Source organism: Pleurodeles waltl, chromosome 10 (genome assembly GCF_031143425.1).
Source record: "Pleurodeles waltl isolate 20211129_DDA chromosome 10, aPleWal1.hap1.20221129, whole genome shotgun sequence".
NCBI lineage: Eukaryota > Metazoa > Chordata > Amphibia > Caudata > Salamandridae > Pleurodeles > Pleurodeles waltl.
The window spans coordinates 1,005,851,160-1,005,875,405 of NC_090449.1; the positions used below are offsets into that span (position 1 = coordinate 1,005,851,160).

At 45.0% G+C, this 24,246-nt stretch overlaps 1 protein-coding gene across 8 annotated transcripts in view; it reads right to left on the reverse strand.

Moving 5' to 3' along the window:
• The window catches only part of DGKK (diacylglycerol kinase kappa), a 524,126-nt gene that overhangs the window by 116,145 nt on the left and 383,735 nt on the right, over window positions 1-24,246 (reverse strand). For all 8 annotated transcript variants that reach the window (XM_069211876.1, XM_069211875.1, XM_069211872.1 and 5 more), the window contains one exon: window positions 12,138-12,218. In XM_069211876.1, the coding sequence (XP_069067977.1) occupies window positions 12,138-12,218 (81 nt within the window). The remainder of the gene's footprint in view (window positions 1-12,137; window positions 12,219-24,246) is intronic.

Below are 24,246 nucleotides of genomic sequence, written 5' to 3' on the forward strand. Positions count from 1 at the left end.
CATCTCACTAATGTAAGATATTATTTGTTTTTCATTTGATCTCATATTCCGCCGCCTGCCACATTTCTCATATCAAAAGGAACCATTGCTCCTTCTCAGCATCATGCAAGTGTGGGGTGACAAGCGGCACGGTCTGCTCTGGCTGGAGGTGGCCTACTCATCCAGAGACCCGAAGAACTGTATGACTAAAACCAGGAGATAAGGCGCAGGGGAGGAGAGTGGGAACAGAAGGTAGAATCAGGACAGGAGGACAGGGGACGAGTCTTGGAGCAGAGGATGAGTCTGGGAAAAGGAAGAAGGAGATGAGGCACAAGTAATGTGTGTGGGACCAGGAAATGAGGCACAGGGGATGAGCTTGGGAACAGAAAGTAGACCAGGAGATGTGGAATAGGGGTGTTGGGGGGAAAAAAGGAGTAGAACCAGGAGATGAGGCACAGGGGATGAGAGTGATAACAGAAGGTAGAACCAGGGCACGAGGACAAGGGATGAGAGTGAGAACAGAAATTTGCACTGGAGATGAGGCACAAGGGATGAGTCTGGGAACAGAAAATGGAACAAGGATATAAGGCACAAGTGATGTGTGTGGGACCAGAAAGGAGAACCAGAAAATGTGGCACAGGGGATGAGCTTGGAAATAGAAAGCAGACCAGGAGATGAGGAATAGGGGTGTTTGGGAAAATGGAGTAGGGGCAGGAGATGAGGCACAGGGGATGTGCATGGGAACAGAAGGTACAACCAGGGCATGAGGACTGGTGTTGAGTGTGGCAACAGAAAGTTGTACCATGAGACGAGGCACAAGGAATGATTCTGGCAACAGAAAGTAGAACAAGGAGATGAGGCACGAGTGATGTGTGTGGGACCAGAAAGGAGAACCAGAAAATGAGGTATAGGGGGGATGAGTGTGGCAAAAGAAAGTAGCACCACGTGAAGATGCACAAAGGAACTCTATGGGAACAGAAAGAGAACCAGGTAATGAGGCACCGGAGATGAGCTTGCAATTAGAAAGTGGACCAGGTGATGAGGAACAGGGGTGTTTGGAAAATGGAGTAGAGCAAGGAGATGGGGCACAGGGAATGGTGATCAGAAAAGAAAGAGGTGCCATGAGATGAGGCATAGAGAAATTGTATGGAAACCAAAAGAGAGCCAGGGGATGAAACACGGGGAATGAATGTGGGAACAGAAGAAGAACCAGGAGACGAGAGTGGAAAAAGGAAGTGAAACTAGGATGTGAGGCAAAGTGGACGACTAGGGTTACAGACAGTAGAACCAGGGAGACAGGGATCTGGAGAAGGCAATGGATGAATGTCAGAACACAAAGTAGTGCCGGCACATGGGAAGAGCGTGTGACCACAAAGTAGAACCCAGACATGATGCGTAAGGGATGAGCGTTGGAACACAAAACAGAACTAGGGGATGAAGAAGAGGGGATACGTGTGGTAGAATCAGGTAGAACCAGGAGTTGAGGCACACAGGATGAGCAAACAAGGGTGGGGGTGGAAAGTGTAATAAAGCCGAAACAGAGTAGGAAAGAGGAGATTCTAATTACAGTCGAGCGTGGGAAATTTAGTTTTCGCTCGCAGTACTTTGTGAAGTTGCCAAGCTTTGTGAAAACTGCAAAGTTTGCCCACGTTTCAAAACCTCAAGCAAAATAATTTTTTGAAGAAGAATGTGTATAAAATAAATAATGTTGAGTGAATACTCGTTTCCTTTGAACCCTACTTTTGCTAGATTGGCCCTAGAAATAAAATTGCACAATCTTCAAAACATTTTACAAAGGTTGCAAAACAAAGTTTGCACCACTTATCAGGAAATAGATGGGGAGGAGATATGGGCAAAGATTAGAGCTGCCGACCATAGTCCTGAAGAAAGAGATCCAAATCCGGGCCTCCGCCCAACATCCTGATCCTGGGCAAGTCACAGTCTCCATAGACCCAAAAAATGTAAACTGTAATCTGGAGCTCATGTAAAGCGGTCTGATGCCCTTGGACCAAGTCTGCGCTACATAAAACTTCAAGCAAAAAAAAAAAAATAATAACAATAAAGATCTTATTAGGTACATAGTTCAAAACGTAAAGTTTGCAACAGAAGTGCTCAAAAAGAATAACATGTTTTGTTTTACATTTTGTTTTTTGTAGTATATTTCTATTGTTTTTCAAAGGAACTGACAAAAGAGGAGAACTGTTCCTCCTGCTTCCATTCTAACCTTCTCCGCCATCTTCCCCCAAGGGCAGTGGGGATTTCAGAATGAATGAAGGGCAATGAGTTGGAGGTGAGATGGAACAGAAATAAAGACAGGGCAATTTTCCTCTTCTATCTCAGTCGTTGCATCACGAGAAGGGCAAACATTTTTTTGATAAATTAAAGTATCATTTATTGCATTACAAAATCCACATTTGGAAACTGTATTATTTAAATTATAGTATTCAATCTTTTAATATATATTTTTGGGGGGCTAGGTGCTAGAATCCTCCCTGGTTTCCGACCTCGGGATTTTTATATAACTAAATATACCTTTGTAGCTTATAGAGTAGGTGAAAGGGCGTCCATTTCAATCCACTCTGATTATTTCAGGGAAAATTATGGGACAAAGCCCACATTATGTAAAACTGGTGTTTAGGAAACTCCTACCAGGAAGACTATTAAGGTCAAAGGACAGAAACAGTTAGATCCTTCTAAAGGTCCCTAATGTGGTACCTTACAGATAGAGATGCTCAAGGGATCTATGTTATGCAATGCGCTGCCTCAAAAAATATAAGCCATCGAGGAACTTTAACAATCTGGGTAATCAGTGAAAATGGTTGTGTTCAGGAAAACTTGGGATGATTCCTGAAGGACGCCTCCAAGTTCCACATATTCTGATACAAGTGTTATAGTCTGCCGTCTTTATTGTGTCTTTGGTGCTCTGCTTAGCTAGGTGCTCATGGAATGTAGGGGGGGGGAGGGGTGGTCTTTACTACGCGGCCAGAGCCACGCAGACTGTAACCATGCAAGCGTTCCCACGCTTGCCCTAAACCACGCATGTGCCTGAACCACGCAAATGTGTTGTTAAGGCTCCAAGCATATGTGTGGTTCAGGCACACAGCGGGGAGAGGAATGCGGTGGCTGGGTAAGTGGGGCTTTTTAATGACAGGGTAGGGTTGGAGGGCTGGGCAGTTTTGGGGAGGATTTTTGATTTTTTAAGAGGTCACTGTTAGTGTTCAGGGTGAAGGGAGGCCGGGGTAGTTTTTAGGGCAAGGTGGGGTGGGAGGGCTGAGGGCGGGGGCAAAGGGCAGTTTTGGGGGGCAGTTTTAGGCCTCAGGGCAGGTGGGGTGGGTTCGGGGTACTTCAGTTTTTAGGGATGAGGGAAGGTTTTAGGTCTCAGGGTGGGGAGAGTCTGGGGCCAGGTTTTGGGGGGAGGTGAAGTTTTTCAGGGTGGGGAATGTTTTAGGGTTTTGGGCGGGTGTGGGTGGTGGGGTTATTTTCTTTTAAGTTTGGTGTAAGGTTCTAGACCTCAGGACGGGTGGGGGCACACTTTTTTTTTGCAGGGGCAGGGTTTTTGGGCTTAGAGCGGGGAGGGGCTTTGGTTTGGGGGTGGAGGTTTTTAGAAGTGCAGTTTTAGGCCTCAGGGTGGGTGGGGCTACCTTTTTAAGTTAATGGGGAGGGTTGTATGGCTGAACCACACGTATGTTTACCAAACATACCTTTACTAGCCATGCTTTTACAACAAAATTTGTTGTAAAGGCATGCGTGGTATAGACGCGGTCCTGGTTCCGAATGCGTTGTTCAGCCACGCGTGCTTCTACCATGCGTGAATCAGTCAAGCAACCATGTAGGGCTGGGTTGACAGCGAGCGGTCTGAGCAGAGAGGACGCTTCTCCTGATGGGGTGTTCACTAGTACCTTAGAACATACCTTCCACAGTATACATGCAACCTGTTTATCAATGTGAGCAGGCTGTGAGGCTTCTGCTGAACAGGCACTCTCTGTTACTACAACACTGGCGACGAGTGCAAAGTTCTCCTAAATGTGTTGAGAGGAACAGAAAAAGGAGTGAGGAGGAAGCAGGTAAAAGACAAGAATTGAAAAGTATGACCCACTGCATGCCCCACCGGTGTCTTTTTCAATCAGACATCCTGCACAGACTGTGCAGACAACGATGTACTGAAGGGAGCTATTTTCAGGCTTGGATCTGGTACCATCTTGTGGCAGACAGTCAACAGCTCCAACCACTCAGAGGGTGAGAGACCTGGTCTAACAGTGACAGGCAAATCACAGAACTGTGGATTTATTTGGGGACACAGAGAGGTCAGCCAGAGGGAGTCGATCTGCAAAGTTTTCAATAAGAAGAGAAATAAACTACCGACTTCTGGTAAATACCGTGAATAAACTGACAGCTGAGGATGGTTGGCATAGGAACACTCATTTGTGTAGGAGGTCAAGGGGATTTACGTCACTAAATGGACCGTCAAAGTAGGGGTGCTGCAGAAGCTGTCAGTACTGGGCCTGGTCAAAGCAGGTGCGTGGAAATGAAGAGGTTCTTTTTATTTATAAGTGCCAAGATGTTATAAAGGTGATCCGACAATGTGATTAAGGAGTCCACTGCTGCTGAGAGGTTAACAATTTTGGCTCAAGCTGAGGGCAGTCAGCAGTGTGAAGTGAGTGAAACTTTTCATCTGCGTTAAGGGGTCATGACAATGGGAGTGCCTGGGAACTGCATTTGAGGGACCGCTGCGTATTATGGAAGACTGCAGTGCTTAATTTGTAAAAAAAAATGTGCCGGACTCAAAGTCCGCCTCTTTAACACGCGGCTGCTGCAATTAAATTTGCGAACAGGGAATACTGAGGCAGCGTAATCCTGAAGCCATCTCAGGTCTCCTTAATCCATTTACAGCCACTCCCTTCCCCTGCAGCTCACTCTTGCAGCTTTCTACTTTCTCCCATGGTGACTCTTTTTTTCCTCTTCCTTCGTCTTTCCTATATGTGTCTTTTGCTTGCAGTAAATGCGTGAGGCACAAAAATAAGTCCCGACCCTCAGAAATAAGTGCCAGTGCTCCGCACCGGACACAACAATCATAAATGAAGCACTGGAAGATTGTTGCGCTGCTGTTTCATTTCATGAATGCAAGAGCAAGACTTGAACGCTATCGCCTTCAACAGCAGCTGGAGTACAATAATATTGCCTTGACCTGTGCTTTCTTGTGGCTGTTGGGATGCATGGCTCACCGGAAGTTCCGGAGTATGGAAGCACTGGCTGACATGAGCGCATCTGCTGGGGTCACCTGTGACGGGGGATTATTTTAAGGTAAGCATCAAATCATAATACGTGAGTTTCATGCCTCTTTTTGGTTGGATCCCTTTGTGTCAGAACTCAAGACTGTTCTTTCTGGAACTGCCTTAAGCACGGTCAAGTTCGGGTGAGTATTTTGCCAGCAGTTCCATGACAGACTGGAGCAAAGATTCAGTGGCTGTCATCTTGTGGACAGTTACAGTGGACTTGCTGACCAGTACCTAAGAGGTGCTGTGAGTGTACGGAAGAGCAGCCACTATTCTGCGTAAGTATTCCAGTGAGATGTCGCTCACCGGACAGGAAGTCTGGTACCCTGAGAATGTGTGCACAGTTCTTCTGATGTCAATGAAATGTACTGCTGTATTATTTCTAACATGTGACTGCAGTTATGAAGTCCCACTGGCTTTGGCTGAGTATTTGATGCTGTCTCAATTGTATCTCTTATTCAGTAGTTTTTGAGGAAAACCTGATTGTGACAGAGGCAAAAAGGGGTGAGACACTAAGGCATCATGGGGGTTTTTGGTGTGAAACTGGGACAGGATGTTGTTAGGCCCTGGATGATAGTGTAGATGCATAATAGCTGTTACGCAGGGCCTGAACTCTCACACATCTTACACACCTTCTACCAGGGCTGACCTCAGAGTTGGTGTTCTGTCTGGTGAACTTTCCTATCTGTCGATGTCTCCAACCTCTGCTGCCCATGCGACCGCATGGCATGCATGTGCATTGGCACGCCCTTAATATTTGCAGACAGTAATGCAAGCCTCCCGAATATCCACTTTTTTCTGAATATCCTATAACTGCAGTTGGAGTAGTAAATCATCCTTTACTTGAATATCTAGATGTTTCTATGTCTTTGCTCGATTTTCAGAGGAGACATAGAAATGTCACTACTTCCGGGAGGCATGGGCTGGCAAGGGAGCTTCGAGGGTTAGAACACTGGCATCTACTGATGGTATACCAGTAGGTGTAAGGGAGGACATACAAGGGCATGACAACTGAAGAAATGCGACTAGAATAATCAGGGTGAGCAGTGGTTGTTTGTTCCCAAATAAGAAGTCATTAAAGCCCTGGAAGCTGGAGAGGCAGTCCTTAAAAGGGACAAGAGGCCTTATGTTTCAAAGGGATATCCAGTTTGAAAATACTGTTTTGTGTCTAATAGCAATTCTCGAAGAAACAAAATCATAAATCACAGTGTACTAAAATGAGACTGCAGGTGGCACATGTATTTGCAAATTTCAATATCAATAATATTGCATATCCTTCAGAAGCCATGAAAGACAGCCGCCACTGTGCAAAGAACAGCGGTAGGGCTCGGATGCACAATTTTGCTGCATGCTTGAATGGGGTTAAGATGTTCAGAGCAGGAATTTTGCCTTTGAGGCACACTTCAAGCACTAATGAAAAGCAATTTGGAAATTTTGTAATTTGGTGCCAACAAGTGTGGTGCCATCCTAAGATTACTACCTGAGATTGCCATTGATTTAGAATATCTGCAAGTATTCCTCCCATCACTTTTTGGAAGTTTGATGTAACACAATAAGAGTATCCCAGATATGGTCCTTTACTCACTCTGCCATAGGTTCCAGGCTATGCCTCACTGACACGGCCTAATAAGGCTGAAGCCGGACTGGGGTTTCTTGTGTTCCCTATTGGCCGTTTTGGATGAACTCTTCCCATGTGGAGGAGGGTCAGTACTGATTTGCATAAGACGGCATTTGCCAATAGTGGCACAGTGAGAGACAAACAACGGGTTGAATGCTACCCACAGCAATTGCCAGTGGGGTATACTATTTGCAGACATTCGTCCCATCAACTTTTTTGTTTGTTTTATGTTCTCTGGATGTGCCAATTTTTGTAGGTGTTGTAACCATGGATACAGATTTGACATAGATTGCCGTGTGGAAGCACTGTCCCTGGTGGTGTGTTCCCCCAATATGCCATTTTTAGTGGTCATTACTAGCATGAATACAGATAGGCCATATGTAGCCGCATTGAAACACTGTCCCTAGTGACGTTCTCCTGATGAGCAATTTTTTGTGGTCACTGCAAACATGGATACACTTCTGAAGGTCTGCTGTCCCTTGAAGGCTTCCGTCCCCTCATGAGTACATTCTGAAGGTTTCCTGTCTCTCGGAGGCTTCCGTCCCCTCATGAATATTAAAGAGGTAGGATTTCTTGTAAACACCCTTCTGCACGGTGCTGGACTAGTACACACAGCACAGCGCAAAGATCGACTATGTGGTAGTGCAGATCCTGTGCAAATACTGTGAGGTATTGCTAACTGGCCAAGTACATCTGGATGTTGAGTACTTTCCTCCTGAGCTGGGTGGTGGGTACATTCCTCCAGAGGTGGATGGTGGGTACATTCCTCTAGAGCTGGGCGATGGGTACATTCTTCCAGAGATGTGTGGTGGGTACATTCCTTAAGAGCTGGGTGATGGGTACGTTCCTCCAGAGACGGATGGTGGGCACATTCCTCCAGACCTCGATGGTGGGTACATGCCTCCACAGCTGGATGGTTTGTCCATTCCTCTAGAGCTGGGTGATGGGTACATTCCAAGAGAGCTGGATGGTGGGTACATTTCCTCCAGAGCTGGGTGATGGGTCCATTCCTCCAGAGCTTGATGGTGGGTACATGCCTCCACAGCTGGATGGTGGGCACATTCCTCCAGAGCTGGATGGTGGGCACATTCCTCCAGAGCTGGATGGTGGGTACATTCCTCCAGAGCTGGATGGTGGGTACATGCCTCCACAGCTGGATGGTGGGTACATGCCTCCACAGCTGGATGGTGGGTACATTCCTCTAGAGCTGGATGGTGGGTACATTCCTCCAGAGCTGGGTGATGGGTCCATTCCTTCAGAGCTGGATGGTGGGTAGATTCCTCTAGAGCTGGATGGTGGGTACATGCCTCCACAGCTGGATGGTGGGTACATTCCTCCAGAGCTGGATGGTGGGTACATGCCTCCACAGCTGGATGGTGGGTACATTCCTCTAGAGCTGGATGGTGGGTACATTCCTCCAGAGCTGGGGGATGGGTCCATTCCTTCAGAGGTGGATGGTGGGTACATTCCTCCACAGATGGATGGTGGGTACATGCCTCCACAGCTGGATGGTGGGTACATTCCTCTAGAGGTGGATGGTGGGTACATTCCTCTAGAGCTGGGTGATGGGTACGTTCCTCCAGAGCTGGATGGTGGGTACATTCCTCCAGAGCTGGGGGATGGGTCCATTCCTTCAGAGGTGGATGGTGGGTACATTCCTCCACAGCTGGATGGTGGGTACATTCCTCTAGAGGTGGATGGTGGGTACATGCCTCTAGAGGTGGATGGTGGGTACATGCCTCTAGAGCTGGGTGATGGGTCCATTCCTTCAGAGCTGGGTGATGGGTACGTTCCTCCAGAGCTGGGTGATGGGTACATTCCTTCAGAGGTGGATGGTGGGTACATTCCTCCAGAGCTTGATGGTGGGCACATTCCTCCAGAGGTGGATGGTGGGTACATGCCTCCACAGCTGGATGGTGGGTACATTCCTCCACAGGTTGCAGGGTTTTGCAAAGACTTGCAGTAAATGTTTCCACAAAGCCTCAACACATGAGAACAGAAAGTAATGTCACATCACCGCACCCCTTGTTATATTCCGTTAATTGAAAGGTATGTGTATTGTGCAGGATCACACGTGCTCGCTAGGGTTCACAGAGCACGTAATGCATTCTAAACATCGGCGAACCTGTCGACTTAAGACACCCTGAAAAGATTGACGAGGACCCCATTATCAACGTGCCGCCTGATGGAACACAAAGGATTCTAATTGGCATCTGAGCAGCGAATGGCCTTTAAGTGACTTCCGGCTTCGCATGTTATTGATCTACGTACACACGCGTCCTCGTTTCACCCAGGGACTCATAAATTAGGTTTCCGGATGAGGCTCCATTGAGCATGCTCGCCTGGCAACTGCTTCTCTGATATGAAGCAGTGCCTTAAAGTGACCTTTTACATCTGCAGGCTTCTTTAAATTGATTTTCATGGTTACTATGAAGATTTTGCTGTCTGGTTGTTCGTGTTCTTTTTTCTTACTGGTCTACAAAGCATCCCTGACCCGCATCAACGAGGTCTGATGGACCACACTGCGATCAGGTGTATTCCTAAATTTAAGGTTGGCTTGACTATATATATATAATTTTAGCTTCGCCTAGAGGAGTATTTTCTCTCACCTCTTACTATTGCCCGTCTGGTGTATCATTCCGCTATTAGTGAATGCTTCCATTGGAATCCCTAAGGGACTAATTTACACATAAAAAGTAGGATCACTACCAGAATATCGGAAACAAGATATCGTGTGGACAGAATACCTTGTTTAAAATATAGAGGGCCAAAATATCAAGAAGGTAAGTACAAAAAGGTAAGTGAAGATTTACTATTCTTAATTCCATCCATACAGAGTTCACTGAAGCTCTAGCTAGTGCTATCCATCCATCTTTTTGCCAGATGTGGTCCCACATTTCTGGTTGGCATGTCTGAGATATCACCGGGCACACTGAATCCTTACCCATTTCTAGACCTTCATTGCGGAGCATTGGGGAAGAGTTTTTCCCTTAAACTTTTTAAATAAAGAACAGTGTAACACCACACGCATTAGTTGCTCCTACAATCTACATGTACAGAAGTCTTACCTTGACTGTTTTCTTTTCACCATCACAAAGCCAACTGAGAGAAACATCCTTCTGCCAATTGGAAGAAATCTGTATTCTCTTGGATGTTTCAGATTTACTATGCAAGTTTGTACGCTGAGTGCAACATCAAATGTGCGGGGCACAATGTCTGTTGTCCAATGACCGCAATGCCATCTCTTGGCGCGGGTCCCAAGTTCTCCTTTATCTCACGGTTAATGTTGTTTTTACAGGAAGATGCCCCACATTTCAGTTAGCAGGGCGGATTACAAGTACCAGGTTCTTGGCTTGAAGCAATCCGAGCAACTGTAAACTTCGATGGAGCAGACATGCCTGAATGTTTTCTCTAATCGTTTGCAATAAGATGCTTTTTACGTCATTTATTGGCTCAGGTCTGCGTCTTTCCTATATGAAATTATAGCTAATGTCCTACTCGAAGGTCTACACTAGGTACCATCTAGGTCACTGAACTAGCTTCTACCAGAATTTCCTTTTTTGAAGACCTATCATTTCTGCAGCGGCGGCCCCTCCATTATAGTGGAGCAGTGTTGCTCTGCTGGGAAAAATGCCCCCAGTGACTGCCTAGAGATGAAAAATAAAATGGAGATAAAGTTAATTTATTACGATTTTACTTTTCATCCTCTGCCCTGACCGAGTGTCAGGATGGGCGGGGTTACCTAATTGCCAGCAGCAGGGTGGAGGGTGGCCTTCCTGTGCACTTGTTTAAAGTGCGCATGTCCCTTTGGCCGACCGTCTTGCGACGGCAAGCCAGACATTCACACTTTAAAGGTCTCTAACCCAGCTGTCTTGAGACAGCGGGGATAAAGAAACCTCAGGCCTCCAGTTCCCTCTGGAACACCGCGAGAGGCTGCTCCCTCCAATCTTTGCGCTGCTTTCATGCTTGTTACCAGTATGAGAACAGCGCTAGGATTGGTTAAGGTAGTTGGATGGGGCCTGAGATAGAGGCTAGAGCGAAGAAGGAACCTAGAGCAAGAAGAGCGTGCCAGTCACCAACTTCAAACAAGGTAAGTTTTTTAAAAATGTATTTATTTTATGTCTCTCCTCTCCTTTCATGTAGCATGTGAGTGCATGCACCCAGCCCCAACTATTTGCAGGCCCCACCACTCTCTGTGGTTGCAAGCCACTCCTGCATTTCTGCACTCTCATGCAGCCCTCAGATATCCTTGTCGTATGCTACCTGGTTTCCTGCATTTCCTTCCACAACCGCATCATTGCGACTCAGAATTTATTTCTATGGTTTCTTGCAATTGTGAGATTGCATTATGTGCCATGTTAGATTTCTGCACTGTTTTTTGAAGGGGTTAATCCAGGTGAGGCTACTTGATTAAGTTATCCCCCGATACTGGAAACATCTACAACCTCAAGGAAAATTTGTCTTGCACTGATGTTCCACTGGTGCATTCCAAAGACTGTTGGCTCCGATTCTGCCATATTTATTTTCAGACAATTTAAGTGTATAATATTCCTACAGCAGTAACTGTGCTTGTAGGCTCTTTAGTGTGAGATCAATCAATCACCGGCATACAATAATAGCAGTACTTGAAAAACTACTACTGTAGGCATATCCTATGACGCTGTCAACATGACCAGCTACAAACAGTTTGTACACAGTGACAAGACCTGCAGTCACCCATATTTAACCCAGGAAGAGATCATGAAAGGTCTGTTCACTTGAGTCAATTGAACTAAAATTCTAGATAACAATGGTTATAAGGAGGAAGCACTGGACTAGGAGATAGGGTTCTTAATGAGAATGAACACAGAATTTTTGATGAGATGGAAAATTGGGTCCTTGATGAGATGGAACATAGGGTTCTTAATGGGATGTAGTTTTTTTGGTAAACTTACGTGCACAGGAGATATCTCTAAAAAAGGCAAAGATTGCATGTACATGTTTTCATAAGAACAATTGTACATCAATCACTCAGCTCACCATGTGACTACAAAAACAGTAAATACATCTATGATCTGGAACAGACACAGTGCAAAATCAGTGGTATTGCGAAAGACCCCATTTGACCATGATGATCTGTGGGCCAGGAGTTGGCCAGAACTTGGCACAAGGGACAGGCTTGGCAGTACATCTTGTCCTCCATTTCTTTGATTCTGCATAGGATTCACTAAAAGCAGATTTTTAATTTTGCCCTAAAAGTATAATTTTGCCCTAAAAATATGTCTTACCGTGAAACTGTTGTTGATGTTCTTCGTGCTGGTCTCGGCAACGCTCGCATCAGATAGGTCCATCTCATCAAATATAAGAGACTGAAACAAAGAGAACAAACAGAGGTCCGAGTCAAAGGATGGTGGCTCTGAGTAGGAATGTGTAGCTCTCATAGCTTTAAACTGGATGGTAGGTTCATCTGTCTTGGGAGAACGTGAAACTACAAGTCACAGCATGCCAGGTGGTGTTTGCCAAAACACTGGTCTGGCTGAAAACTCCTGGAAATGGGCCTCTACCCTTGTCCTTTTATCCAGACGGGGAAAGAACAATGAAAGCACTAGAGAACCATATACATCTTGGGTACTCTCCCACAGTACCCGAGGTGTACATGTAGATGAGGTTACAGGATGCTAGTCCCCCCATAGAAGATTGTATTTCAGTTTTCCAAATACTTTGAATCAGTTACTTCAATAGTTTGGCATTTCAGATGATTCAAACCACCCGGCATGAAAGATGACAGACCTAAGCTTAACTTTACCGTGGAGTGCTTTCTGGGAGGTTAAACATGGTTTTTGTCACCTGAACCAAATGGGCTTCGGTACCATGGTAAAAAAAACAGGACTGCCACACCGTGTCCCAGGTACCACGGAGTTCTCTGCTGGTTTTACCTGAGTCGCTACTATTTTAATAGTGCGGGTAATTAATGAATGAAACCCTTAGCTGTCACGTGGCCCCAGGTAAAGCGTGACGACTTCAGCCAGTACCTGGTTTTCCAGGAGTGCTTCAGTCTGGGGCTTGTAGTTTCACTTGTAAATAAAGACTTATAACCCTACTTTGTAAGTGTTATTGACTAAAAAGCCAGGAGTGGCTGAAGATGTTTAACATAGCATGTGCTCACATGGTACCTACGTTAATCAGATGATTTTAAATTAAAAAAATGCAAAAGAAATGGAAACAACAATGTTTGCAAGCTAGAGAGAAGGGCTTAGAAGCCTCGGCTGGTATATCTGCAAGTGCCCCAATGTCACGAAGGACATATTAATCTGGTCTGACTGTTTAGCAAAGAGCACAGTGCATCCTGGCACTAAGGGTTTTGCCTTTAGCATTGTAAACAGTGGCTCTAAGATCCCAGAATACTGTCTTTGAGCAATTCAGGATGGGCAGATGCTTTTGTGTTTTGGCCACTTGCCAGCTATAACAATTCACAGACAGCCCTTACAGTATTACATAACCTGCTACGAGTTCCCACACCATGTGTGACACCCGGCAGATTAGCTAATAGCATCTTGCATTTTAACATTGTAATTATTCTTACATTTTAACGTCCTAATTATTCCTGCATTTAACATTGTAATTAATGGGGCTCATACATCCCAGTAAGAAAAGTGCTGGCTCTCACTGAAGGTGTCATTCAAGGCCTAGAAGAGCAGTGCCTCCCAAACTTTTTAGAACCACAACCCTATTTTCAGAACAACAAACTTTCTCGGCCCACCTGGCCTTAATGGACATAAGGCTATTTTTAATGTAACTAAAGCATTGTTCAGTAGTGCACTATAATTTACACACAGCACATTTCCCATTGAAAGGGACACTAAATTTGAACAGACATACAGTTTTACTGATAAAACTATACTGCACACAAATGATGATGTGGGGAAATTGGGTTTCAGTGAATATTTATCATTTGTCTATCACCAAATCTCTTGATTTGTGTTGATCCTATTAAAATCTTTGTTTCTATCACACTTCAGAATTACAAAAAAGTGCCTCCTTTTAGCTTTCCTAACTGCTGAATCTGTGCAGTACATTTAGAGGAATTTGCATTTTGTTGGGTGACAAAAAATGACATCCTACAGCCTTTCCTTTCATACTCCATGTACACTGGAAAGATTGCCCCATAATTCACTTTATTTTTCTTTCTCTGAATGCAAAGTAAGAAGAGTTTGTAAACACCAACCCCTTGTTAAAAAGCAAAAGTAGCAATTTGTCAGAAGACATAGCCTGACATTTGACCTCTGTCTTTGAACCACAGCAAATGTGACAAGATCAATGCAGAAATTAAAGGCATGTTTAGTGATTGCTAGGTCTTTCACAACCCACCAATAATGGGCTTGTGATCCACATTTTGGGAAACCCTGGCATGGAGCCATTTGGCAGTTGTTCAATCAGAGTACCTGACTATATGTTAGTTACAACCGAATGGCCACTCATATGCTTAAATGACTTTTCGGCTCCAAATAATGAATTACTCTGTACCTGCACACAGGTGCAGAAAAGATCTGGGTACCCTGGCTTATCTGTTCCATGGGTGTTTCTTTGCCTTCTGAGACTAGATCCTGGTTTATAATGATAGCTGCAGGACTGCAAATTGCAGAATTCACAGAAAAAAACTTGGACTGGATGAGCTACTCATGAATGGAACTGGCAAATGTTAGCATTTCAAACCTCCCTCAAAAGTACTAACGATATGACAACAGGCATGGATTCAGCTAGTTCGCAACTGCCCACTCTGTATTCACACCACAGAAATGAATGAGAGTCTTACTTTTGTTTATCTAATGCTGAGCAATATATTATAGTTAACTATGGGTAAGCCTATTATAAAAACTGCAAAAAGTGAGACCCAATAGGGCAGTCCCACCTTAAATCCCAAGACTTCCCACTTTGCTCCCTCCACTCCTCTTTTTAAAGTCTTGTTTAGCCTGTGAATTCCACCAGCCAGTGCTTGAAGGGAAATCAAGAAATTGGTAAGGACTCTAAAAGGGGTATGGCCTGAGAAGTGTATCCTAGGAACAAATCACAAGCATCCTGGCTTTTGAAGCTAAGGGTGTGGCCTAATACATGAGAAATAAAATCCTGTGCTTGGAAAATTCATAAATGATCTTACTATACAAAAAATACCAAGTATCAGGAGACAAAATAATATTTATTTAAGCTATTATAGCACCATTTCCCTTGGCAGAAAGCAAGATAACACTTGACAAGGTAAATTTGAAAATAGGTAGCTTCCTGATTGCTACCTATGGTCTCTGGCCCTGGGAGTTTGAATGACAGATATGCAGGGAGAAGAAGGATAAGTGAAGAGGGAGAGGGAATGTCGCTGGCTGGGAGGGACACAGATGGATGGGGGTTTGTGGAGGGGGACACAGCTCTCGGGTTTCTTGATTCCATACTGGAGTGGCTTATCCAGTCGACATGTTTTTTCACTGCATACTGGTTTTTGTAGTATTTTGTATCCATTATTAATTGAAGGCTACAGGACAGATGGAAAACTGCTGGACTGGATAAGCTAAAAATGCCTGGAGCTGGCATACTTGTAAGCTCAGGAGCCACAAAAGGGAAAGAGGTAGTGGCGAGAAGTGACACAGTGAGGGCAATCGAGGGAGTACCAGAGAGTTAGTAATTATGGTGCCCAGTTCAACAGATGCTACAGCAGACCAGAGCGAGACCCTGCAGGGAAGGAGACCGACTATTCTCCTGGTCCACAAACACTGCAATCATCATGAATAGTGAAAGGATTTTCACTGCTCCGAGCAATTTAGGATTTTCACTGCTGAAGCAGGCTCCAATCTCCACACATTGAAAAAAAGGCTTATTTTTGAGGCCTTGTGTAGTAATTTAGTGCCTCCATTAGATGGCACCATAAGACTCCTGCCTTGCCTCCCTTTTGGAAGTACTCTTCATGGTTGTCAGAACCATAATGCAGCCTTTGCCTAATGGAAACAATTACCTGTAGGCTGATAGTTGAAAGAAAGGTGAGATAGATGCCTGGAAAGGTGCAGTACTACCCGATCCTTAAAGTGTTTGCAATACTGGAAGCCACATTGTAACCCTGTACTATAAATTACAGTGACCTGCATGCTTAACAAATAACCTCTCAGAACTATATTTTCTGATCTCTACCTCACTTTAATAAAACGAAACACCAATTGAGCCTTTCCTTGAAAGCGCCTGCATGTCAAGTGAATGATCTTACACTCCATTAAAAAAGTTAAAGGAAGTCAGTGTCAACATTTTAGAATAAAATGTATATAATATGAAGTTTGCTGGGTTGGGGAGTGTTATACATTTTCTCCTCGCACAACCTCCTGCTGCAACCCTACATCAAGTGACCACCTGAGAATCAAGGCACAATCTCACACTATGGCCCTCATTACGACACTGGTGGTCGGCGGTCATTTGGAGAAAGGTACTGCGAACAGGCTGGCGGTACCTTTTCCCAAATTATGACTGGCGGTTTAGCTCAAGCCAAACCACCAATGTACCACTCCGTCCGCCAGGGTGGTAACTTCTGCTGGGCTGGAGACTTGGGTCTCAAGCCAGGCGGCCGTCACAATCCCACCCTACCGCCATGGTTTTCGTGGCAAGTGTACACCACGAAAATCATGGCGGTAGGCACTATCAGTGCCAGGGAATTTCTTCCCTGGCACTAATAGGGGTCTGCCCCGCCCCCCTCCCCCTACCCAGAGTCCTCCCCCACCCTCTCCTGTCCCCCCCGCACATTTACACACCCACACGCGCACACATACACATTCAGACACACAAACCCACATCCACCCACGCATGCACATATACATACCCACACACCGCAACACACACCAACATACATTGTCTCACACAAGCATTCACAGCACACAACATACACCTACACTCACATTCAGTCATTCACGCACTCATTCAACACGACTCAAACCCGCATGCACGCATACAAAAACAGGCACACCCCCCCACACACAAACAACATCCCCACACACGCACACCCCCCTGCCCCCCTGTCCTGTTGGAGAACCCGACTTACCTGCTTGCAGGGGGTACTCCAGCAGGAGACGGGATGCGGCGCTGCTGTCAGCAGCAGCATCCGCAAGCAAATGATTATGATACGGTCAGCAGTGTTTTGCTGGCGTGGCACTGCTGCGGACAGCAGCGCCACCTTACCGCCGTCAGCCACCATGACCGTCGACAGTATTCCGTCAGCCTTCTGGCGGAATTCCATCTACGGTCATAATGCGGGTAGTAGCCACGGCGACGGTATGTTGGCTGCCGTTGCCGTGGCGGTAGGCGGTCAATACCGCCAATGTTATAATGAGGGCCTATGTATTTTAACTTCAACGATTCCAAGTAAAAACTCAGAAACAAATTCCTAATCTGAATTTAATCCCGTTTAACGGTGGATTTTACGCCATGTGTAAATTACCCATTTGTATAATTGAAAGTGGCTATGTGGCCTTCCATTAACTACTTAAGAGTGTGCTGAGACAGGAAAGTCCCCTGCATTATTACAGTACAACCATGGAGAATTTCAAATATGATGTCGTAATACATGTATTTTTCGGCATTTCGCACTACACCTTTAATGGGAAATTCTGCAAAATTACACGTTATGCCACATGGCATAACAGAAACTCATGCAGTTAAAAATCCTATTGTGGGAGCACAAGAACAACATGAACTGAAAGTTCTTGTTCGCCACACTTGTACTTTGCACTAAAAACTTAACTGCGTTCTTCTGTCCAAAATTGAAACAGGGACACACTTTACCCTAATTTATGGAGCAAAGTGCCAAATAGGCATTTCGCTAAATTTCTTAGAAATAACACGTAATTACACAAAATAAAATTACACAAATTTTGTATACTCCTAGTGTAGAGCTGTGTTTCCCTGCCCTAAGAGCCTGTCTGTAAGTATCGGGTATCCTGGTTTTTGATTTTGGTCCTGTCTAACACTAATCTAGCATGTGCACAAAGGTTAGGCCTGTCTCCACACATAAGAACCTGTTTTGTGAACTGGAAGGATGCATCAAGCGTTCCCTCTTTTGACTGACAGCTGATCACTATTCTTGTCATGCGTTTAGCTATAGATTGGTGGTGAAAGTGTACCATGTGTTGTAAATCAGAAGTTGTGATCACATCTTTCTTTTTTTTGTAAATGTAATGGCAGTGGGGGCCTACTGGCCCATGCAAATACAGTTCCACTTCTCTGCGCTAGCCTAGAGCCTATGACCAACATTCTGTGTGTGTGTTATGCAGGCGCATGTGTGTGTGTTTCGCCTGTGTGATCCATGCATTTTGCATATGAGTGAACCAAAGTAATGGAGGCCTGCAGATTCCATTTTGGAAGCCATTGGCCTATTCATGGGTACAGGATGGCGGTGTGGTTGTTTCCCCAGACAGTGAAACAGTATTGCTGACATTTCTGAAGCTAGAGGGGAGAGACCTAGTCAGTGAAGTGGGGAAAGAGGAGAAGTGGCTCAATTAGAAATTATCTTAAGTCTTTTTGCTAAGAGGGGCTGTTTACATGTATTTCTGAGCACTGCCGTTTGGTAGATGGTGGTGGTGAATTAAAGGACTGCAGTCTGTTACTAACAATGAAAAGTTTCCTTTAGTTGAGGCCAGCATTTTCCAATTTCCCTGAACACGTTTGTTAGCGTGGCTGCTGATGAGCTTGGTGCAGAACAATCACACCTCTTTATGCCTCTGTTGCAGGTACTACAGGCTACAAATTACCTTGCTATAAGGAGCATCACCCTGCATAAAGGATTTGTCTAGAGAGCAGCCTGGGAGGACAGATGAAAGAAGAACCACCAGAAACTGGTTTTACAAGTGCAGAAAGAATCCACATCTGCTTTGGTTGTATAACAGTGGGAACCACAGACCCACTTAATTTTCCAGTTCCAGGTTCTCTTCAATTTAGGAAGGAAGAGCTCCACAGAGAATCTGTAACCATAGGCAGCTTCCCAGAGATAAGGGGACTTTACCTAGAATTTGTCCTTGCAGGAAGAAGCAAAAGCTCTGACCTGAAGTACCCTGGAGCCAATCTGCCTCTGATAGAGGGAAGAAGCCTGCCAACCCTGCTGTGGTGTAACTGACCTCAAGAGCTAGAGCAGTTTGACCTAAGGAGCTGTGTATGTCCGCGGCCAAAAGAATGCTCAGGAGACTGTTCTGCATGCCATGAGGTGTGTGGGCCACAGGCTATCCAAGAGGATGATCCTGTGAGGAATCACTGCCAGTGACTGGTGCCACTGCCCCCAAGAAGACTGCGCCCAAGACGGATCATGCTGCTGACCAGAAGCTTGTGTTGAGGCAGAGGGTGAAGTTGTGCCACCACCTTACACACAACTATGTCTGAGGTACTGTGCTGCTGCACTGATGGCACATGTGGTGGCCCTGAACCTGGAAGCCTGCCAACCTCAAGTGACCAGTGACCCGGAAGAGGGTCCTTCGCTCACTGGAACCAAAACCTGCTGCTGAGGATGTCAAAAACCATCTCCCACTGGCATTTGCTTGTGGCACTTCTCTCCCAGAAGCACGAGTGAAGACAGATTCATACTGTAGGCCCCAGCGCTGGTGCCAGACTCGAACTTGCGACCTGAACTGGGTGAGACTGTAAATCTGTAAATCTGAGATTTGCCAGTGGATCTGAACACTAAGAATGAACATCAGAGCACTCTGCAATCTGCATAAGCAATGAGACTTGCCCAAGATACACCTTAGCTGGGGGTGAACAGACCTACTTAGATTCACCCAAGGGAGAGAATACCCACAAGAGAGAATTGAGGTGGGGCAGCCTATGAGGCACTGTAGCTTTAGTGCCCAGACAAGAATTGGGCCTCTCCTTCATTACAGTGAAGTTCTACATTTTAAGGGTGCGACTTACTTTTGTTTTATCAAAGTAAACACTGGGTGCAGTGGTTACTTTGAACTAGTGGTTGCAAGTGGGGCCCACCAGCACTCCTTTTCTGAAGACCAGGATTTATTTTTAATCATCACAGTCTGACCCAGTTTGTTGGTGGAAGAAATAGGCATGAGGTGTATTTAAGACTATACAGCCTTGGTATTCGGCAACCGACCTTCGGCAGCTGCTCTGTCAGACTTCTGAGAAAAATGTGGGCCCTGGCATTTATTCTTTTACAAATTAAGCACTGCCTGGATGGAATATTCACTCATTGCATTGCTAAGTGACTGTTGAGTGCTGAGCTCATGTACACCCGCAATAACACCCTGAGGAGCCGGTGACTTGTCACCATCGCTGCCACTGAGAGCCAAGTGTGGAAGGGGTTGTGCTGGGCTCCGTTTGCACAGCCATAGTAGGATGGGCCCCTGGAAATGAGAGGTGAGCAACCTCAGCCCCACAGCTGAGACATAGTAGCTCTTGCTTGCCTCGTGGCACCCCCGGAAAGGGGTCTGACAGAGAGGAAGTCATATATTTCTATGCCTAAAATTTATTTTGGAAGTCATCCACTTTTTTTTAGAAGTTTAAAAAACATCTACACCTAAAATGTTAGTAAAGCATTTCCACAATAACACAACAGACCCCCATAGTTAGATTGCATAAGAGTGCATCTGACTGTATTATTGTTTTCAACTCTGATTCAGATTCTGAATAAGAGCAGCCAATGGTAATTGTTGGTGCTCCAATCTGGGCTCAAGGGTGGTGGGGGAGAGAAGGAGGCAGAAACTGGCGGATTTCAGATTTAAAACAAGCACTTGCAATGCAATAGGTCTCGCATATTTCAAACAAGTTAACTGTCTCCTTTTCACAACAGCGCCCACGAGCAAAACCAAAAGAAAACACAAGTGGAAACTGAGGAAAGACGACTTAACAAAATAAAATAAATTAGCTTTAAAAAATAAATCTTTTCAATTTTGTTTGTTCTGCTGGGCACGTGTTTGCGAGTCACAAGCCTTCTGTTTGCAAGGCACTGGAAATTAACATGAACAAAATAGTACCTTGATCACGTCGGGGGCAGTGGACGGGCACTAATTAAGTTGAAATTAATAAGTGCTTGATCCCTGCTCCACACAGAGGAACAGAAATGAGGCCAGGCGTGCCTCGACTAATTATGAGGCTGCAAAGAAGAGTGCCACACAAACCAACAAATTGTGAGCGACAGGCGGGTTCCAAGCCATGTACTGAACACAGCAGAGTCTTGCATACGAGACGCATGCGCTAGCGACCGTAAAAAGGGCTTAGCACGTTGTAGTACTTTTGATGTTCAAAATCTGGGTCCCATCATTCTACGCTAATGCAATTTATGTAATTATAGGACATCTTGGTCACATTTCCAAAGATTTTGTGGCTTTTCTAGGACTGCAAAAGTTCAAAAGTGGCTGAGCTGAAACGTAGGTGACATCTGTTTGCGTTAGTCCACAAAACATTTCTGCTCAAATATTTGTAGCTAATTCTTCTACGAAGAATGATAGTATGTGATGTTCTTGACTGAAACATTCTTCCACATGCTTTCTATAAGCCAGCTCACTGGGTTAATGCTTTTGTTGTTAAGATCCTTGTTTTACCTACAGGTCGCGAGTTACAATTCTGGTAAAAAGCTTGGCAAATTAAGGGGCTGCTTCAGCTATATGTAACCTGCAAGACGTTACTTTTAAACATTGCATATTTTAACTTAAATATTTGTTACTGTAAGATTGATAAAATGGGTTCTGAATGGTTGTAATAAACACTTATTATCAGGTGCCAAAAATTAACTTTGCACATTTTGCCTATTAGTGTAATTAGGCATGCAGACAGAGTACCTGAAATCCTACAGCACATATATAGACTAAATTATCTTTCATCAACAAAGAACATGACAAACTCAGATACACTTCAAAATCTCAATTTATCTCTTGGCAGCTTGGAGCATCACTCTAGGGTGTATTTTTCAGGCGCGGCTCCTCCGCTAGGACAGAGGAGTGTCGGCCCCCTGCCAGCAGCTGCTGCTGCAAACCTTTTACCAAAAAACGATTATAAACTATGTTTATTATCGTTTTTTAGTAAAAAGGACGGGGCCACAAGCTGTGACAAGCAGTGGAGGAGGAGTGCACAGCATTCCCCCTCAGAGCACGTGTGTTTGGCCGGCCGCCTCGGGCCGGCCAAACACACATGCGCAGTAGGCTCTCTCCAGCCCAGCTACACAGCTGCCGGGCTGGAGAGAGCATGCACAGGCTCCCAGTTTGCCTGGGAGCGCCCTGCCAATACTGACCCTGCTCTGAGCAGCGTCAGCCTGTGCCTGCAGACTGCCTGGAGCAGCGTGGCGGTGACGGCGGTGACGATGAAGGTACATTTTTTTTTTTTATTAATTCCCCCCTCCCTCCTGCATACGCCGCCCGCACCGTTAGCACCGCAAGCCGCTCCTGGCATTTTTGTTTGCCCTTCAGGGTTACTGGACCAAATGACCAGGTGTGAAGATACAGTTATTCTGCGCTTCACAATCACATGCTCGCAGCCAGGGCAACACTTAGACAAAAGGAAGTAAATTTTCCTTGAAGCGAGGACTTTGCACACAGTCGCACTGAAAAAAATGTAAGAGTCATGTTGCTCCTCATGGCTAAGCACATTGACTAGGCACTGGTGTCATGGGTGAGTGCCTGTGTCAGCAGTCTGCAAAGGGACACAGTTGGGATAATTTGCTGGGGTTAGACGGCAAAAAGGTTCGATGTAGAGAGTAATTGCTGGAACTTGCTCATTTCCCATTCTGGTCCGCTACCTCCTAGTAACATTTTTGCCACAATTAATTACATACTGGGGCCACCACACCTAACAGACACCCACAAAAAGAGGAACTGCACATAGGCTCCTCCCACTTCCACCACTTCCTGCTTTAGTGGTGTCTTTTATTATACACTTAGCAGGTCGCTGCGGGGTATATTTTGAACGCTGGACAGAAAGGAAGAAAGGGCCTGGCAGTGGAGTCCATATAGCTCTGTGACGTAGTCTGGGAGCCAAAGGAGGTGAGAAGCCACTTTTCCTCCCTTATGGGTGTGTTCAAGGTGGGAGAGGTACCGGTGGGCTGTGGACATCCCCAGGGCTGGTGAGCATCTGTGGGGAATGCCAATCAAGCTGAAAGAAAACAGGTGAGAGCAGAGGGGCCGGCCCTATATTGAAAACTGGGAACAAACTGGTCTGTTAATTAAAGATCTAGACTCTCTGTCTGAAGATGAAAGAGCTTATGCTGGTACCTACGTGGTCACACACCTAGTAGTACTTCTAGAATGGGACAAGGAAAGCACTGGTTTCAAAGTGTTTGAATGTTCAAATGTTGGCAGGTGAATGAGTCACTTGTGGCCTAATGTCTTAGAGTCTTACTCTAAAGATTAAAGGTTGATTATGGAGTTACAATGATCAGGTGCTGGTCAATGGAAAAGAGTTTGATTTAAGTCATGTGTTTATAAGTTAATCATGGCCTGATGTTTAGGGTGCAGACCAGTGCTTAATTTGTAGAAACAACAAAAAAAAGAAGTGCCAGGGCTCTTGTCTGGAGGCCATGCAGCATGCACCACGAAGTGCCCCTGCCAGTGTCGCTATTGACAGAACCAACACAACTACCAATCATCACACCCTACAAATGTAACAATTCAGACTATTTCATGCCCCCAAAACTATAAGAATGGCTTGGGTCACAAGTACTAGTAATTTTTATTGTGTATTGAATAATAACCAATTTTTGTTGTGTTTATTTCTAATGTAGACAAACAGTGCCACCATGTGGCAGACTGTCATAAATGCTAGTGTTGACAATTAAGTGTCGGTGTCAAGCACCGGAAACCACTGGCTCAAATTAAGTTCCACCTTGGCCCCACATACCTGCGACATCAAAAGTTCCTGCAATTTGAAATGGGCTATTCACATTCCCTTACTCGCTTCTCTTTCTATAATGTCTTATGCGCATTTTTGGAGCAGCAGAGAGAAAAGAAAACAAAAGTTCAGTTGCTTGTTTTACTAATCTTGCATGTGAGCAAACCAGTGAATAATTTTCTTTCTCCAGAGCACCATCACTATTTGCTGAATTTCTGTACAAAAGGCAGCTTCCATTTAGATGGCTTTTAAATATTATATTTTGTGTTTGTGTCATTTCTGTTTTTAAGGTTACTGAAATGGGATGTGGAGATTTTTTTAATCTAAAATGAAATTCTGCTCTTTTCCACTTCCACGCAATGTTGCTCTGATTATGAGGAATTATGCCATGCTCAATCTTGTACAGACATAATCTATACCAATATCTATTTTTGTGTGTCTGTGTATGTGTGCACACACGCACACCTATTCTGTTTCAAACTTGCTTAGCAGGCTATACCAATAATTTGATATTTTTTCATTTAGACTGATGTGGTAAATGAGGAAAGCACCACAATG